This window comes from Leptodactylus fuscus, chromosome 3, assembly GCF_031893055.1.
Source record: "Leptodactylus fuscus isolate aLepFus1 chromosome 3, aLepFus1.hap2, whole genome shotgun sequence".
Classification (NCBI taxonomy): Eukaryota; Metazoa; Chordata; class Amphibia; order Anura; family Leptodactylidae; genus Leptodactylus; species Leptodactylus fuscus.
Genome location: NC_134267.1, coordinates 66934968 through 66953883, shown reverse-complemented (window position 1 = coordinate 66953883; position 18916 = coordinate 66934968). Strand labels below are relative to the sequence as shown.

Here is an 18916-nt window from a genome sequence, read left to right as displayed (position 1 = left end):
CTTGTGAAAATGAAAAATTTGGGGCTAAATTGACAGTTTATTGGAAAAAAAGTAATTTTTCATTTTCATGCCCCAATGTTAATAAAATCTGTGAAACAGCTGTAGGGTCAAAATGCTCACTATACCCTTTCATATGTTCTGTGGGGGGTGTAGTTTCCAAAATGGGGTCACTTTTAGGGGGTTTCCACTGTATTGGTTCTCTAGGGGCTCTGCTAATGCGACATGGCACCTAAAATTATTCCAGCAAAATCTGCCATCCAAAAGCCAAATAGCGCTCCTTCCATTCTGAGCCCCGCCATGTTCCCATACAGCAGAATATGGCCACAGATGGGGTATTGCCGTGTTCAGGAGAAATTGTTTAACAAACTGTGGGGGGCTTTTACTCCTTTATCCCCTTGTGAAAATTAAAACTTTGGGGATAAAGTGACATTTTAGTAATTTTTCATTTACACATCCCAATGTTAGTAAAATCTGTGGAACAACTGTAGGGTCAAAATGCTGACTATACCCCTTGATGAATTCTGTGAGGGGTGTAGATTCTAAAATGGGGTCACTTTTGGAGGGTTTCCATTGTTTTGGTACTCTAGGGGCTCTGCAAATGAGGCATGGTGCCTGAAAATTATTCCACAAAATCTGCTGTTCACACACCCAGTGTCGCTCCTTCCCTTCCATGCACTGCTGTGTACCCAAAAATCAGTTTACGCCCACATGTGGGGTATTTCTGTGTACGGGAGAAATTGCATAACAAAATGTGAGATGCATTTTCTCCTTTAACCCTTTGTGAATGTGTTAATTTTAGGTCTAAATGAATGTATTAATGAAAAAAAATGAAATGTCTAAATTTCACTTCCATATTATGTTTATTCTTATGAAAAACTTAAAGGGTTAACAAACATCCCAAATGCTGTTTTGAATAATTTGAGGGGGGTAGTTTTGAAAATGGGGTGATTTATGGGGGTTTCTATTATATAGGCCTTTATAATTCCTTACAGAACTGAGCGGTCCCTAAAAAATTGGTTTGGAGAATTTTCTTGCAAATCTAGAAAATCGCTGTTACACTTGTAAGCCTTGTAACGTCCAAAATAAATTAAAAGACAATCAAAAGATGATGCCGATATAAAGCAGAGATATGGGAGATAATATTTATTCATGTATTTGGGTGGTATGACTATCTGCCTGAAAAGCAGAGAATTTCACATTTTGAAAATTGCAATTTTTTCCAAATTTCCATCAAATTTCCTAGTTTTTTTATAAATAAATACAAAAATATTGATTAATATTTACCACTAACATGAAGTATAATGTGTTACGAAAAAAACAATCTCAAAATCATTTGTGTAAGTTAAACCGTCTCAAAGTTATTGCCATTTAAAGTGACACATGTCAGTTTTGAAAAAAAAGGCCTGGTCTTTAACATACTTTTGGGCCTGGTCCTTAACCGGTTAAGGAAGCCTTTAATAACAGCAATGCTCTCCCATACTAGTAGTTGGAACTTGTGGGCAGTTATTCCCATTTCAGCAATGATTTGACCATAAAAAAAAATTAGAACAAAAAGACAAGTTACAGACGCTCAATTACTCCTTCTCTGAAATAAATTTCCTAGACACAGTCATTAAGATACAGGACAACAAAATTGAGACATCACTGTATCGGAAATCAATTGACCACCCAACCTACCTAAGATGGGATAGCTTTCATCCGAAACACAAAGAATTCCATTGTCTACAGCCAGTCTATCAGATACCATCGCATAGTTCAGACCCTGCGAACTGAGAAAACCATAAAAGACATTCTCTGAACTGATAAGAACATTGCACACTGATAAATTGTTTATTTGTATGTAGCAATAACCAATAACCTTCTTCCACCCTCCCTCCTAGAATTCTATTCCTGAGTGTCCCTTTGTACATAAATATGCATCCTTCAGAAATTGTTTTTATATATACTTGAAGAAGAATCCGAGCGCTTCGAAACGTTGTAAATCTGTCATCATTATTAGTTAGTCATTAAAAAAGGTATCAACTACTGCAGACTCTCAAGTTTTTTGTTTTTTATACATCAGTGACCATGTGAGTTATGTCACCATTCCCTCCATTCTGCTTACTCCCAGTGGATAAAAATCAGTCCATGGTCATGTGATGAACACACAGGTTTATTATACAAACAATAACACTTGTCTCTCAATATTGGTCTGAAAGTGGACAACCCTTTTAACGCTGCTGACAAAAACATATTATTATCAACATATTTACAAAGTTTTGTGTATTCCTATTTCAGGCATACATTTATGAAACACGTTCCAGCACATACCTGCAAAAGCTTCCAGAACACTCAGAATCTGTCATCAATGTAGCATTCAATCCAGCTATTCCACAGGTATGGCTCATATGATGATTTATTAAATATTCAATACAATCTCTTTAAATACAGTGAAGTAATGATTATCACAGTTTTTGTAATTGAGTTATAAAGCATTAAGCTGCAACAGAAGGGTAAGATGTATTTGAGCCTTATGTGCAAGGTCGGATGCTAAGTTATAAAACCATCTTTCTGCAGGAGTACTTTGCCTTGTACTATAATTTACATAATCATAATGAATGACTCTCTTGTATTAAACTCCCTCAACACTTTTAAGTTATATATGAAATAGAAATAATGTGGGCTATACATTATGTAATAAACTGTGATATACTTTGCATGAAAAATGGTTTCAGCAGTGATGCCGTCCTCTTTCTCTACGTGTCTCTGCTTGTTGCAGATTTTGTCGGAGATGCTGTGTGTTCCCTTTAAAAAGAGTCACTGTAATACACCAAAGGCATAGCAAGGGGGTTCTGCTGTAGCATTTGCTCTAAGTATAGTCAAGTAGAAATATGGAGCTGAACCATTACAAAATAAATGGGAGAGAATAACAGAAAAACTGATTTAACCTTGGCCATAGGAGAGAAAATACCAACACACTTAAAGGGGCTCTATCATTGGGAAAAGTCATTTTTAACTAATCACATACTTTTTTATTTCTACGCTCTCAGAGCCATATGAGGTCTTAATGTTTGTGGGACAAATTTGTCTTCATGATGCCGCCATTAATTATTCTGTGCAATGTACTAGGAAGCTGGAAAAAGAAAATCTGAGTGGGGTGGATTTGAAGAAAAAGGCATTTGTGCTACTTTCTTACAGCCTTCGTTTTTTCAGCGATCACTGTGCAGCGAAAATGACGTCACCTGTATACTATGTTTTGGTCCGATTCCAAGGATACCAAATTTATATGGTTTTACTTATATTTAAACCCCTTAACATAAATTCCAAACTGTGCCAATTTTTTTTTTTCTAAAACTCACCATATTCTGACACCCATAACTTCCGTGTACGGGGATGCATAGGACGTCTTTTTTTGCGGGACCAGGTGTACTTTTTAGTTATACCATTTTGGGGAAATGCCATTTCTTTGATCGCTTTTTATTCAAATTTTCAACAGAAGCAAAACAGTGAAAAAACGGCGGTTTGGCACTTTTGACTATTTTTCCCACTACAGCGTATACCATACAGGAAAAATATTTTTATTGATTTGTACAACGGGTGTTTTTGGACACAGGGATACCTAATGTGTATGTGTTTCACAGTATTTAAGTACTTTTATATGTGAATTTTTAATACTTTTTTTTTTTTTTTCAATTATTAGACCCCCTAGGGGTCTTGAACCCCAGGGAGTCTGATCACTAATGCATAGTGGAGCTACATAGAGTAGCCTGCAATAGAACATATTGAATGACAGGCCGGGGAGCCTTCATAAGACTCCTGGCTGTCATAGTCCGCTTTGACCGAGGTGCCAGAAGGGTTAATTCCCATAATCGGTGCAGGCACAGATCATGGGCATTAACACCAGATGTCTGCTGTATAAAACTACTACTATTACGGCAGATGTCGGAAAGGGTTAAAGTAAAGATGGTTTAGTTATCATGATAGACCATTCTATATTCTCTGAACTAAGTTCACACTGAGGATGCCATGAATTGTTGCTTTGCTTCAAAACAGTCTAGGTGATGCAATTTCCTCATATAATACAGCTTTAGTTAAATGCTTGTGGTTTACAATAATGGGATAATGATTTCGATTATCATTCCACATGAAATGTTTTTGTACACCGGAGGTAACTTCAGTTTTTGAAGAAAATTCTCTTTTAACAAGATGGAGTAAGTAAGACTTAAAAATAGCAACTAATGTTAATACCAGACGGTTATGTATGTAGAATAGAAAATGGCTTTCACTAACAATAGTTCCAAACTGCTTTGCTTAGTTATTTTAACCCTTTCCCGACATCTGCTGTACTACTACAGCGGATGCTGGGTGTTTGAAGATGGTGGCCGCTCGAGAGGCTGGTGGCCTCCATAGCCGCTGGGTGTTTGCTGTTTTATACAGCAGACACCCGGTGATAATGCCCGCACTACCCCCTCTGGTGCCTCGGCAAAGCTGACCGAGGCGCTATTTTATCGGCGGTGCGTGGGCGACGCCCTTTTTCCTGGGACCGGCGGCACCCAGAGCAAGCTCTGCAGCCGTTTTCCCATGGCTATGGCAGCAGGCTCCCAGGCCTGTATTTCAGTTTTTTCTATTGCACATACTCCACTTTTCAGTACAGGGAACATTGTCTGTTAGGACTGTGCAGCAGGTGCAGCCAAGGGATCAAGGTTGCAGCCTGTTCTGCTGTTTCTGCTCAGTCCAGCATGCATGGGGTTAATCCCCTTGCAGTCGATAGGTGTGGTTGGTCTTCTGACTGATGGTGGTACTAGCCTGTGAGCACCTGGCGTGGACACTTGGGCTTGGTGTTTAGACCCGCCTACCCTCTATTTAAGGAGGCAGGTCTGTTCGCCCAGTGCCTTAACTCATAATTGTGCCTTAGTTAGTTAGTTAGTTAGTTAGTTAGAATCTCCACTTTATGTTGAAATTGTTGGAACCCTTCCCTTAGATAGAGTTGTGGGAATCTCCTCCCTGAGTTACTATTGTGGGAAACTCCTACCTTAGTTGGGCTGCTACCTGTAGTTCTGCAACAGCAGGTGGCTGTGGTGGGTGCAGCCCAGAAGGTTACTGGGAGCACATGGTCTTAGTAGTTTGTTTGTCTAGCAGTGCTGTAACTGCTAAGACTTATTTGTCTAGCAGTGCTGTAACTGCTAAGACTTAGAATTCCTTTAAGTGGCTGCTTTGTTCTGCAGTGGTAGCTTCTCTGTGAGGTAACAGGGAGCACCTAGTTTGTAGTGTAGCCCGGCAGTGAGGTTAACTGTTGGCCCGTGTTCACACCAGCGTGCCCTGCAGTTCAGAGCCCAGTTGGGCTCCGCAAGCTTTGTTTATTTTAGCTCTTTTTAAGCAAGCCTGCTGACCCTAACACTGTCCTACTATCAGCTGAGTATGACACTGTGTACGTCCACCCCGTAGACGTGCCAGTTCTGCTCAGCCTAATGTAATTATGTCCTCTTACTGATAGTAATGCAGGGCGCTGTCACAGCATCTTTCCCCTGCTGCTGCTGATGGGCCAATTCCTCACAGCAAACAGTGTCTGAAATGCAAAATGGTTACTGTCACACACTAATAACTGCTTCTTCCTCTTTGGCTGCTGAGTACATGTGTTTGCAGTACCATGTGGTTGACAGGGAAACACAGTGGTACGCAATCCCTATTAGATAAGTAGCTGCACTACAAGTAGGTGTTATTCTGCCCCTTTTTTTTCTTTTTTTTTAAATTTTTAAACGGCTGCAAGTTGCAAAATTTCAGTGATGAATCAGAGCATTCCGGGAGGGAAAAATATGTAGGGATGCACTAGGGTTGCTTACAGAGCATAGACTGTGCACAGCACTTGTAAGAACACGCAATATTTTGTGAGTAATATGGGATAGGTCCTCGGGTGCAGTATAGAGTCAGCTATCATGGACTTCTTCTAAGGACATACACTCCAGAGGTCTGTAACTATAATGAAACTGTCTGCCCACTGATTCATTTTAGGGAGAGAGAGAAAAGAGACAGTGTGCGCACTAAGTGCAGTATTATCATTAAAGATGTTGAGGTATCTAGATAATAACTGTGGTGCCAGATGGCCTCTCACCTTGTGAGGTTGTTTCGGTCACAACACCCTATATTGCATGTAGATAACAAGACAGGGGCAACAGCGGTTCAACCTGTTTACACTGGAGGAGGAAACAATGGAAAACAACAACAGGGTCCACAAGAGGGAGTCCGCGCTCACTGGAAGCCAGAAGGAAGGTTGTGTTGACAAATCCAAGTAAACAGTAACATTCAGAGATGAGCGAACACTGTTCGGATCAGCCGATCCAAACAGCACGCACCCATAGAAATGAATGGAAGCACCTGTGACACTGACTTTGCCGGTGGCCGGCCAGCGTCACAGGTGTTTCCATCCATTTCTATGGGTGCGTGCTGTTCGGATCGGCTGATCCGAACAGTGTTCGCTCATCTCTAGTAACATTTTATTATGATGAATAGAAACAGAAAAGCACGACGCGTTTCGGGCCAACTAAAAGCCCTTTCTCAAGTGCGAATTTACTCTGCTCTGGAAGGCAATGCTTGGAGTGGTGCTCAGTAGTAGAGTCCAAAAAAACTGCTACTGAGCACCACTCCAAGCATTGCCCTCCACAGCAGGACAACGAGCGCAGTTGTGAAAGCGCCCTCACTGTGATAAGTTTGTTTGTCTTGGATTAGAGTAGGATCCTAGTTGTTTACTGTCTATAGTGGTGGTTTTTTATTGGAATTATGTTTTAAGTTATATTTTAACCTCAAATAATTAATCGGCCAGTATTTAGTACATTTTTTTGTGTATTCCAAGTTTTGTGTTCCTTTACCCTATTAACTCCTGTTGGAACACCAACATCATAGCTAGCTCCGATCTCAGCAGATTAACCTCTTAGATGCCTAGTCATTGAGAGGGGCTTTCTTCTGTCATTCCATTGCTCTCCTGCGACATGATTTCAGGCTACCAAGCACTACTAGGTCAGCTGGGGGCCTGTGAATGTAATACATCAATAGGAAAATTAAAAGGTTTATGGCTCTTTAAAAAAAATAATAAATTGTTCAGTTAATAAGTAACAAATATGCTTGGTTGTTATAGGTTTAAAGCTTAATACACAGTGGGATTTTATGAACTTGAACTAAGTGTATATGAGACATAGCAGTGTATCAGTGCTAAGGTTACTGCAGTTCATATGAAACTATTCTGGTACACAGATTAATGCTTAATTGTTTTTTCCATTTGCTGCTGCTTTGCCATATCCCTTTGTAAGATTTAAATGGGAAGTATTAACCCTTCGCTCCTTTCACTATAACGGCTTCAGTCAGTACAGTATTAAATGTGGTGAAAATGTGGGAAATGTAAATCTATCAGTTTAGTGTCATTGTTCAAATGCCTCATACCCTTTTCACCCTAACTCCAGCTTTTATGAAATGTTAATAGGTACTGCTCCAATGATTCCAGCGCACATGCAATTCCATTTCTATGGGGGCGTTCACACTACCGTCGGTGTCCGACATGTAGTGTCCGCTCCTAGTGTGCATGCAGGGTTCCTCTGTCCACTTGAGAAGTCGGACATCTTCACTTGCGGACAGGAAAGGACGGGCACGGAGTTCAAAAGAACGCACCCGATGCCCATTGAAATAAATGACAGGTGTCACGGACACAGCTAGTGTTCGCTCCTAGTGTCCGTGACAGATTTGGAGCGGACACTAGGAGCGGACACTACATGTCGGACACCGACGGTAGTGTGAACGCTCCCTAAGCTATCACTGCAGTTAGTTTTGGAACAAGATAAGCATATGGTGCATACATATTATAGCATTTGATTTGTAGTAAGGCAGCATATGAGTTGAATGAAGGAGATACTGGCAACAAAATGGGTTATATCCTTAATTTGCAGTTTCCACTTGCAGAAAAAATGTTATTATAAACTGCTGTTCACATAAAATTAGGAATTGAAAACACATTTTCAAGATGTTCACAATGGGACATATTTTCCTTCCACTTGAAAGAATGTTTAGAACAAATGAACATTTGATTAAATTACACACGCAAAATGATTTTCATTACCAGGCAGTCTAAACCACACAGAGGTAAAATTCAGATTCCAGAAAAACAGAGGAAAACGTCAGGGAATGCGGGTAATTATCGGATCCCCACATATATGTCCATGATGGAGATTGCAAGGGCTCAGAAGCAGAGCCTGTACTATCACCGCAGGAGCTCGGCTATAACTAACAACCATGGCTCCTCCTACAACAGCTGGGGCACTAATAACACCAATTCGATTATTAACACCAATTATTTATTAAACTGTGTTGTAAAAACGATGCTGTTAAAAAATACAACTGATCCCACAATAAACAAGTCCACATATGGCTATGTCAGCATAAAATTCAGAAACTTACGTCTCTTGGAATATGACGGAAAAATGAAAAATAATGCTTGAGAAATGAATTGGTGCATAACTGTGGAACTATAAAGTGCATCATGATAAAAGGTGGAATTAAATATAAAATGGGTGTCTAAGTAAGAGAACTCCTATCCAAATGCCCTAATATGGTATATGGACATTATAAAGAGGATTTATAGAAGGGCCTTTTTGGTGGACACGACACATCTTTGTATTGTAAGGATAGTGAGTGATGTGTCAGAGCTTCAGTTGGTGCTGCTTTAGCTCTCATCTGTAGATTATAAGCAATAACGCAAATTTCTTAAGACAGGCATATCCTGTACACCATTTAGAACAGTGCTTCTCAACCTTTCTAATGCCGTGACCCCGCAATACAGTTCCTCATGTTGCAGTGACCCAATTCATTTTGGAATGTGCGTCCATAACAGCGTGCGTTCCAGCTGAATAACGTTGCTGTAGACAGTAGTACGGCTTCTGAGTGGCTAAAGCCATCGGAAATATGTATTTTCTGATGGCTTTAGGCATACCTCCCAACTTTTGAAGATTATAAAGAGGGCCGAAATATGCGGCGCCCACTTTTATGTTGACTCCGCCCATTTTCATTCATTTTTCATGTGCTCCCACACAGTATAATCCTCCTACAGTCACCCGTAAATTATATGTCCCCTCGCCATCTCTCCCCCAGTTTCATATAACCCCTTCATCTGCCACCAGTTTCATGTCCCCCCCTCCATCTCTGTCCCCAGTTTCATGTCCCCCCATCTCTGCCCCCAGTTTCATGTTCCCACCTCCATCTCTGCCCCAAGTTTCATGTCCCCACCTCCATCTCTGCCCCCAGTTTCATGTCCCCCCATCTCTGTCCCCAGTGTCATGCCGTACCCCCCTTCATCTGCCCACAGTTTCATGTCCCCCATCTCTTCCCCCAGTTTTATGTCCCCATCTGTTCCCCAGTTTTATGTTCCCCCATCTCTGCCCAGAGCTTCATGTCCCTCCATCTCTGCCCCCGGTGTCATGCCGTCCCCCCCTTCATCTGCCCCTTCATTATGTTCCACCTTAATGTTTAAAACAAACAAAAAAATACTCATATACTCACCTTCCAACGCTCCCCCGCCATTCTCTCCGCAGTCTTGCTTACTCATATAGTTGTAGGCGCGATGTGGCTACACATGTAGAAGTCGCAGCACAGCATTAAAGCAGGAGCTGGCTGTGACAGCTCCTGCTTTAATTGCCTGTGTGTTCAACTCATCAGCGTCCTCCGGGCGCCGATAAGTTGAAACCGGGACATACCTCCCACCGACCGGACGGTTGGGAGGCATGCTTTAGGCGACCCCTGTGTTTTGGTCCTTCGACCCCCGCCGGGGTCGCGACCCACAGGTTGAGAACCGCTGATTTAGAATATGTCAGAATATAGCATATTATTTAACCATTTTCATGTACATGTACATCAGAGACTGCAGGTAATTAATGCATCCACGCACACATGTTTGTGATAGTGATTGAGTGGACTCAGAAGCAGAGCCTGTGCGATAACCCCAGGAGCCTGTTGTAACTGACAGCCATGCTCCTGCTGCAACAGTCAGAATGGTAGTAACACTGATCTTGGCTGTTTACCCCTTAAGATGTTGTGGTCAGCAGCGAGTGCAACATCATAGTTGTTTGTCAGAGTAACTGACACTCCCAAGACCTGCTAGAGCAGGGGTCGGAAACCTTTTTGGCTAGGAGAGCCATGAACACCACATATTTCAAAATGTAATTCCGTGAGAGCCATATAAAAAGCTGTTGCTAACCAATTATGAATAAAGTACTACTTACCATTAACATGACTTCTGGTGTTGCATGGATTTGCCGATGGCTTTGTAGTCTGGTTGATACGTGGTGAGGTTAAGCTTCATGCAGGCGTTGAGACTTCCATCCGTTAAACGTGTTTGTAGTTTGGTCTTAAAAGGGCTCTATCATTAGATTTTGGCCATTTTAGATAATCATATGCCTGAATAGCCTTTAAAAAGCCTATTCAGGTGCTGCTAATCATAAAAACCCCTGTTTTTATGATTTATCGGTAAAACAGATATGCAAACTCTCAGTTCTCCACAAGAAAATGGCGCTCAGGCATGCTTACTGCGCATGCCCGAGATTTCAATTCCCTACCGCTGAGAATACAGATGCTGGAGGCGATTACTCACAGGGAGGAGGACTTAGAGGTCAAGCAACGCTGGGGGGGGGGGGGGGGGGGGTGCACGGAATGCCCAGGGTGAATGGAGGGACTCATTAGCATATCCATTTTATCAGTAAATCATAAAAACGGGGAGGGGGGGTCTTTTCTAAAACAATTAGTAGCTATTCAGACATATGATTATCTAAAATGCCCAAAATCTAATGATAGAGCCCCTTTAATGTTCTTTAGATGTGATAAAGACTGCTCACCTGCATATCTAGAGGCAAACATTGTCAGTACAGCAATACTCACACTGCAGTATGTAGTATATGACAGGAATTGCCTTCCAAGTTTTGAGAATCAGCTGGTCTGCGGGTTGAAGTTTTTTTCATTTCTACCCACTTGTGTTTGCTCGCTAACTCTGTTTGCTGTTGCGCAAGTATTTCCAAATCTTCATTCAGTGACTTGAACTTAGTCACCCACATGTCTGAGGCCTTCAGGTCAGCAGCTTGTAGCTCAAAAATCTCTGACAGAGACACCAGGGATGTAACTCAAGTCAGTGCTATCCACTGCACATTCATGTGGATGGGTGATGAACTTAAAAAGACGAGTGTGCTCTCGGAAATTTTCCAAAGCGAGCTTTCAATGACTGCAGGAGATTAGATGTGAAGCCTGCTAGTTGCTGAAGATCAAGATGTTGAGCAGGGTCACTTGCTGTGCATGAATCTTTTAACTCTCCCAGTTTTTCAAAGTCTAGTAAACAACCTGTTTCAATATCAGCGATGAAGAGTTCAAGCTTGTTTTCAAATGCAAACACTGCTTGCTGAAGGGATTAAAGACTGTATTTCCAACTCCTTGCATTTTCACATTGAGCTGGTTCAGATGTTCAGTTATGTCCATGAGATAGTAGAACTTCAGGAGCTACTCAGTGTTAGCTAATTCAGGATGGTTGACATTTTTCATTTCAAGAAAAGTCCAGATTTCGCTCATTCATTTTATCTTGTCTTTATTCGAAAAGTCGGCAAAAAGTTCATTGGCGTCATCAACCATGAACGTTTTGGCATACTCGCCATCCGTGAATGGCTTTCCGTTTCTCACAATTGCTAAAGCACCAGCAAAGCTAGCTGAATTCCAGTTACCTTGTTGGGTCCAAACACGGAGTTGCTGCTGACTAACTTGCACTCTACAAAGTAGCTCTTGACATACTTTCTTCCTCCTGTCCCCAGCAGGAAATTTCGATGTAAATGTAAAATGGCACGTGTCGAAGTACCGCTTTATATTTTCCCATTTATATTTTATCATTGCATATTAGACATACTGCCGAACCTGCTATCTCCACAAAAGCGAAATCCTCTGTCCATTCCGGCTGAAAAGTATGATACTCCTCGTCTTTTCTTCTTTTAGCCATCTTCTTCTTCTCTACAACTATTTGACGCTTACTTTCCAATCTCACAAGGTCCTGTTACGCATGATTATCCAATAAAATTTGGTGTTGTTTCGGAGGACAGCTCTGATTGGCTCCACACACTAGTGTTACTTAGGCTACTACTGTCTTGTGACTGGTGAGGATCAGAGATGGCGTCTTTGCTCTTAAGGGGAAGGGTAAACTGTCCCCTGCAGAACTGTGTATATGGGAGGTAGATAAAGGGGTAGATTTGTCTGCGAGCCAGATGCAGCCATCAAAAGATCCACATCTGGCTCGCGAACCATAGATTCCCGACCCCTGTGCCTAAGGCATGTCCTAATAGAATGCCTTTTAAAATTCAGTAAAAGTGCACAATACACTGCAATTCACCAATCAGGAATAGTTCTTAAATAAAAAAAATCAACAACACATGAGTTTTAATATCAAAAAAGTATAATAATTTTATTAGAATACACAAAACTACTCAAAAGAATCCTAAAGCTAAAAACTGTTGATATAAAGGCAAGGTCACAGTGTCACACATATTTAACACACGACAAAGAAAAAAAAAATATATATATATATATATATATATATATATATATATATATATATATATCGAATACTGTATAATTATATAAAATAACCCCTCATACAGCAAATCAGTTATTATTACCCAAAGGCCTACTTGTACAAAGAGACAGACAGATGTAAATAAATATATAGAAAGGTGTGCACACCATGCTATCAAATCACTTGTCTCTTGTTACAATTCAAAGCCCTCTTGTGCAGAAGAATAGACAAATTTAAATAAATATACAAGTAGGCACCCCATAAGGTTATACACACCCTCATACACCATATCTCATATAGCTAAATGTCCACATAGGCCCAGCTACCACAATGCTCAAAAGGGAATTATAAATGCACATAGATATGAACTAATAAATAAAAATTACACCAGCATCTTACATATAGTGACTCCATGACCTCCACCTCCACTGCGCATGCCCGCGGCCATTTTCCTGTGGCCGCTTAGACAGTAAACTGGTGTAAGCGGCCATTTTCTTGAGGCTGCTTACACAGTAAGCAGTAGAGCTGTGAGTTTAGACTTATTGAAACTGGCTTCATGTACTGTCAGTGATAACTATATTACATGAGAAAAGAAATACATGTTTTGAGGTTTCTCAACTTTGTACTTCAGTGGTTAAAAGTTCAGTTCTCCATTATTAACTTTTCACTATCGTATCCAGTGTGCTTCATGCAGTTCAAGCTGGCAGTTTGGTAGTCTTGTGAAAATTTTAGTCATTGGCTCACACGTGCATTACTTTTCTGTTTGATGGTCTGCTGGCATTTGGCACTGTTAAAACTTAAATGTTGGCCTGTGTAATGTTTTATGATGAAAGGAAAAACACTACTTTATTATAAGTTATGGTCATTACTGTGGAATGGTAAAAGTATTAGCATGATCAGCCTGTAAAATATAGTAATGGGCACAGTTGCTTAGACCAGATGTTGAAGTGATTTATAGATATTTAGATTTATTAATAGATATTTTTTAATTATCTGATTTAAATAAATCTTACAAATTTCCCCTTTAACGATAATCGTTTAACTTTATAGAATTTATTTCAATTCAAAACGTTTTGCTTTTAATTTGTGAGATTGTCAAGGAATTTTTACAGTTTTGAAATTTACAGACACCAATCTGTATACGACAACATTCTGTAAGATGACTTTTATAGGAGTTTGATGTACAGACCAGATTCTGCTGTACACCTTCAGTGAATACTTATTTATTAAAGCAAACATTGCGAGCCCAGGGAACACACAGTCCTGAATGGAAGTTTCAGTATAAAAATGTTGGAAACCCTATGGACACCCAGCACACCCCCATTATAAGATAAAATAAGATAATCCTTTAATAATTCCACCATGGGGAAATTCAGTGTGATACAGCAGCATTGATAATATGGTAATATAATTCAAGAAAGAACACATACAAGCTCATAGCAGATAGAAAAAGATACTAGGAGTCATAGCAACTAAGAAGAAAATAAAGACTTCAGGATCATTTAGTTTTCTGTGCAGAGTGATCTTCGTTTAGCCTGATGTTGATTATTCAGCCTGACTGCGGTTGGGAAGAAGGATCTCGAATAGCGCTCCTACTCACACTTGGGGTGAAGCAGTCGGTCACAGTCTCATACATGGGATGGTTGTTATTCTCCATCATGGAGCTCACCACGGACAGTATCCTTCTCTCACCAACCATCTGTACTGGGTCCAGGGGGCTCCCCAGGACAGAGCCGACCCTTCTAATCAGCCTGACAAGTCTATTTCTGTCCTTGGCTGGTATGCTGCTCCCCCAGTAGGCCACTCCGAAGAAGATGGCTGATGCTACCACAGAATTGAAAGAGGCCCTAAGTAGTCTATGGGTCAAGATTAACCGCTGTTTAGTGGTCCAGGTCTCCATTGTTCGGATCCTCTAGTGAACCAGAACAACAGAAAGCCCAGCGCAGGTGTGAACCTAGCCTCAGATAAGACAACACACCTACTCGGTTCCTACCAGCCTGATGAAGGAACTGAGTAGTTCCGAAAGCTCGCAATATGTCATCATTTTTTGTTAGCCATTAAAAAGGTATCAAACTACTGAGGACTCTCAATCTTTACATATCATTGATTATTCAATATCACTGATGGTGGGCAGCATTAGGCAGAAAACGAACAGTTCTTAAAGCTGACGTGTTAGAAGCAAGAGAAGGGGACACATGTCAGGATCTGATCCCTTTGTCCCAACTTTGCCTTTAGGTCAGAGTACTATAGAGGTCAGGCATGATTTAACAAGTAGTTCCTACACAATCTGGAGTTGTGATTTGGGTCATTGGTCTGTTATAAAACAATTGGTGGCCTGAGTAGGAGCACACCAGATGTAATCCTGTGTTATCCATAGTGGTTATGTCTTAAATTCTATATAAATCACCAACATTGCTAATAGTATAGTATCCTTGCACTGTCAAATGTCGTCCTCCATTGTTCGCAGCAGGATATATACATTCAGACAGCATTCCTATTATCTGTGTCCTAAAAGCATGACTTATTGACTAAATTAGATCTAACATGTCCACCTCTAAATGTGGAATAGTTGTATTTAAAACAAATACTGAAACATGATTCTTTTATATATTAGAATTTATTCATACATTGGCATATTTGTGTAAAAAAAAAATATTTAAAGCATTTACCCATAATGCCTATGTATACACTGTTGCATACAGTTTCTATATTATTGTGAAGACATTGCTTGGATTTCTTCCAAAACTGTGCAACTCTCATATAGTGTAGGACTTTTCTACAAAGTAAAGTACTTTATGTGTTTCTTCACACTTACAACATATGTTCCTGGTTATTTAAAGCTTCCTGCATCTGCGCTGCGGTTATTGCCTTTCATCCCATGCCTATGTGCTTTCCTGAAAATGAAGACCTAGCATGTGTAATTTTTCTACATCTCGTAACAAACTTTAAAAGAGTAGGAGACGGGATCATTCTGAAAAGTCCCTGGTGGTGAATCTATTCATTTTTAAGACAATTTCATGTTCTCTTTTTAATATGATATTTCTGTCTTACATTTTACATATGTTATCCTAGAACAATTGTGTACAATATATCAACAAATACTGTGTTCTGCGCTAATATTAACGCACACATGTTTGTCGCTCATGGATTAAACAAACCAGACATTAAATTGTGCTTGGTGTCTTGAATGGATACCCCCTAACTGCGTACTTAATGTTTGGCAGCAGTTCTTTTCCACAAGCAAAGCATTTCTTTGTATTGATATGGAAAAGTCTGTTTTAGATTTGTGTGTATGGAACATTGGCTTTGATTGTTCTAAAATCAATCTTAGCTTTACCTCAACATTGGCGTTGCATTCTTTCCGGGATCACACATTTTGAAGACATTTTCTCTGCCAGCATCAGAAGTCTTTAATCATGCTTCATTAATTTTAAACTATTTGAGGATAGAATTAGCATAGAGATATTTACTTGATGTCGTCATTTGCAACAAGACAATTACAAGTGCTAAACACATATTAGATTTATTTTAGGAAACAAAATAACCCTATTTTAGTCACAGTTAATTATATCATACAGGACTCCAAGAAGTTAAGATATGCGCTGTTTACTGGGATCTAATGCTTGAGAGATGATTCTTTGTGTATTTTACAATGATACAGGGGGATGAAAGCATATACTAGTAAATTAATTTACTGGATAGATAAATAGTGGTTCTGCAGGGTTGTTCATTTCTCCTGTTTATCCAAGAACAGAATAAAGCTAGTAAAGCTTATTCTTACACACACACACACACACACACACACACACACACACACACACACACACCTCAAAAGAATAAAGGGAACACTTAAGCAACGCAATGTAACTCCAAGCAACTCTGATTGACAATCAATTTCACATGCTGTTGTGCAAATGGAATAGACAACAGATGGAAATTATCGAGGCACACTCAATGAAGGAGTGGTTCTGCAGGTGGGAACCACAGACCATATCTCAGTACCAATGCTTTCTCGTGATGTTTTGGTCATTTTTGAATGTTGGTTCTGCTTTCTCACTTGTGGTAGCATGAGACTACAACCCACACAAGTGGTTCAGGTAGTGCAGCTCATCCAGGATGGCACATCAATGCGAACTGTGGCAAGAAGGTTTGCTGTGTTTGTCAGCATAGTGTACAGAGGCTGGGCAAAACTCTGTGATCATAGCTGTCTTCTGACAGCTGACCACGGAGCATTGCTGGGGGTGGAGGCACAAGTGCTGATCTCCCTCTCTGATAGGCTAAAGGAGAGGGAGATCAGCGTTCAGCCAATGAAGTTTGTCACTGTGACAAACATCCTTGTGATCACTGTGCCGACTGTCGTGATCGCTGTGACGGTGTGTCACAGGGATCACATACCTGGAGACCACACAGAGTGGTCCCTGGGTGAATTGACAGTGGGACCTCAGAGCTCAGTACGGTGGGGGAGGCGCAGTGGAGCAAGTTCTGCTGGACGTACGTCCTGTCAGAACTAGGCAACCACCTTCCGGACGTTTATAGTCTATGGGCGGTCCGAAAGTGGTTAATATTAGGAGTGACTCCAAATCGAGGCCTCCATTGGTTAATAAATTTGATTTACATTGATGATTTTTGTGTTATTTTGTTGTCATCACATTCAAATTTGTACATAAAGTATTCAATGAGAATATTTCATTCATTCAGATCTAGGTTTTGTTATTTGAGTGTTCCCTTTATTTTTTTGAGCAGTGTTTATAAAGGATTATGTGGTTTTGAAAATTGATGTATTATTCATAAGACTGGACATCGGTTTTAGATCAGCGGGGGTCTGATTGTATGGGACACCACTGCAGTGCTCACAACCACCACTATTGACAGCACTACATCTCATGCATGCACAGGGGAAAACATCTGATCTCCTTGACTCCTGAAAGTTTCTCACCTATCAATCTAAAATCTATGTCCTTTCTTGAAAAAGCAGATGCAGTGATTCACAGCAGCACAATGCTATCTCTCTATTTTTGTGCCTGGCATTAAAGGGGTATTCCCATCTCAAGGATCCTGTCTATACTGGTAGCTTATGTAAAATGAAGACCTTTCCTAATTATATTTCTTTTGTAATGGTTCTTTATTTACCTGCTATGTGAATTTATTCCTCCCATTGTTAACACAGCATTTCCATAACACCAGACTTGTGTGATAGGACAATTGACGTCACACACTGCTCTCACTATTATTTACAGCTCTGCTGGCAGAACCATCAGTTCAGCTAATTGCAGTTTGCTGATTAGGCTCTGTCTTTTATTTCTCTATGTAAACACACAGATAACACAAAGTCCTTCTCTACAAGCATGTGCATATTATCATTGCAGAGGAGAAAAATAAACTTAGCCTCCGTGTACATGAACGTTTGCATTGTCAGTGTGCTAGCCTTTTTTTTTCTTTTTTTTTTTTTTTACTGTAATGGGCCCATACACATGCCAGTGTATGGAGATGTGCATCGGGGCAAAACTCATTACAGATCCTATACCTGTCAATTTTGCCACCCAGACTCACTGCAGAAAGTGAATGGTTCCTTGTGGACATGGTGTACACTTGTACATCATGTGGTCTTGTGCATGTAGCCTTCACACTATGGGGCTGATTTATCAACAAAGTTCACAGAAATCACCACTCAAACCAGTATTATTATATTGTAATTGAAAGACTGCATAGAATGATCCTCCTGACTGTTAAGGGAGCTCAAATAGACAGCAAAAATATAAAAAATTCCAGCATGCCATATAAAATATAACTTTTACTTCATATCAAAAGGATAAAAAATACAAGTAACAGGGATCCATGATACAAAATTTAAAAAAAAAAAACAGAGTTAAGTTAGGCGTTTCAGGGAGGACATACTGGGCCCCTTACTTATAGCTTCAACTGCTATGAGTAAGAGGCCCAGTATTTCCTTCATGAAACGCATAAGCTAACTCTGTGTTTTGTTTTTATTTTATATCATGGATCCCTGTTACTTGTATTTTTTATTCTTTTGATATGAAGGAAAAGTGTGACTTTTTTCATGGCTTGTATGTGAGTTTTCAGTTGCAAAGTCATGAAAAATTTGTTAAGATAATCACTGGAGCAAATATCAAAAATTGCTGGATCTGGCTGACAACACAGAGTAGTAGAAAAAGCTAAAGCTATACCTCACCTAGCACTGAGAGATGGATCCTGGGTACCCAAACCAACACCAACTGCAAAGCCAGATGGACTTGGGCTGAATTTGGACCTAAGTTATCATCACAGAAATTAGTATAAGAAATAAATGATCTGCAATCTGAAGTCAAACTAGAACCCACAACAAATCTACAAGTCAGATCCAAA

General features: G+C 40.2%; 1 protein-coding gene across 1 annotated transcript in view; it reads left to right on the top strand.

Moving 5' to 3' along the window:
- WDR27 (WD repeat domain 27) overlaps positions 1-18916 on the top strand; it is a 225337-nt gene that overhangs the window by 156031 nt on the left and 50390 nt on the right. The window contains exon 23 of the mRNA XM_075267691.1: positions 2278-2376. Within this exon, the coding sequence (XP_075123792.1) occupies positions 2278-2376 (99 nt within the window). The remainder of the gene's footprint in view (positions 1-2277; positions 2377-18916) is intronic.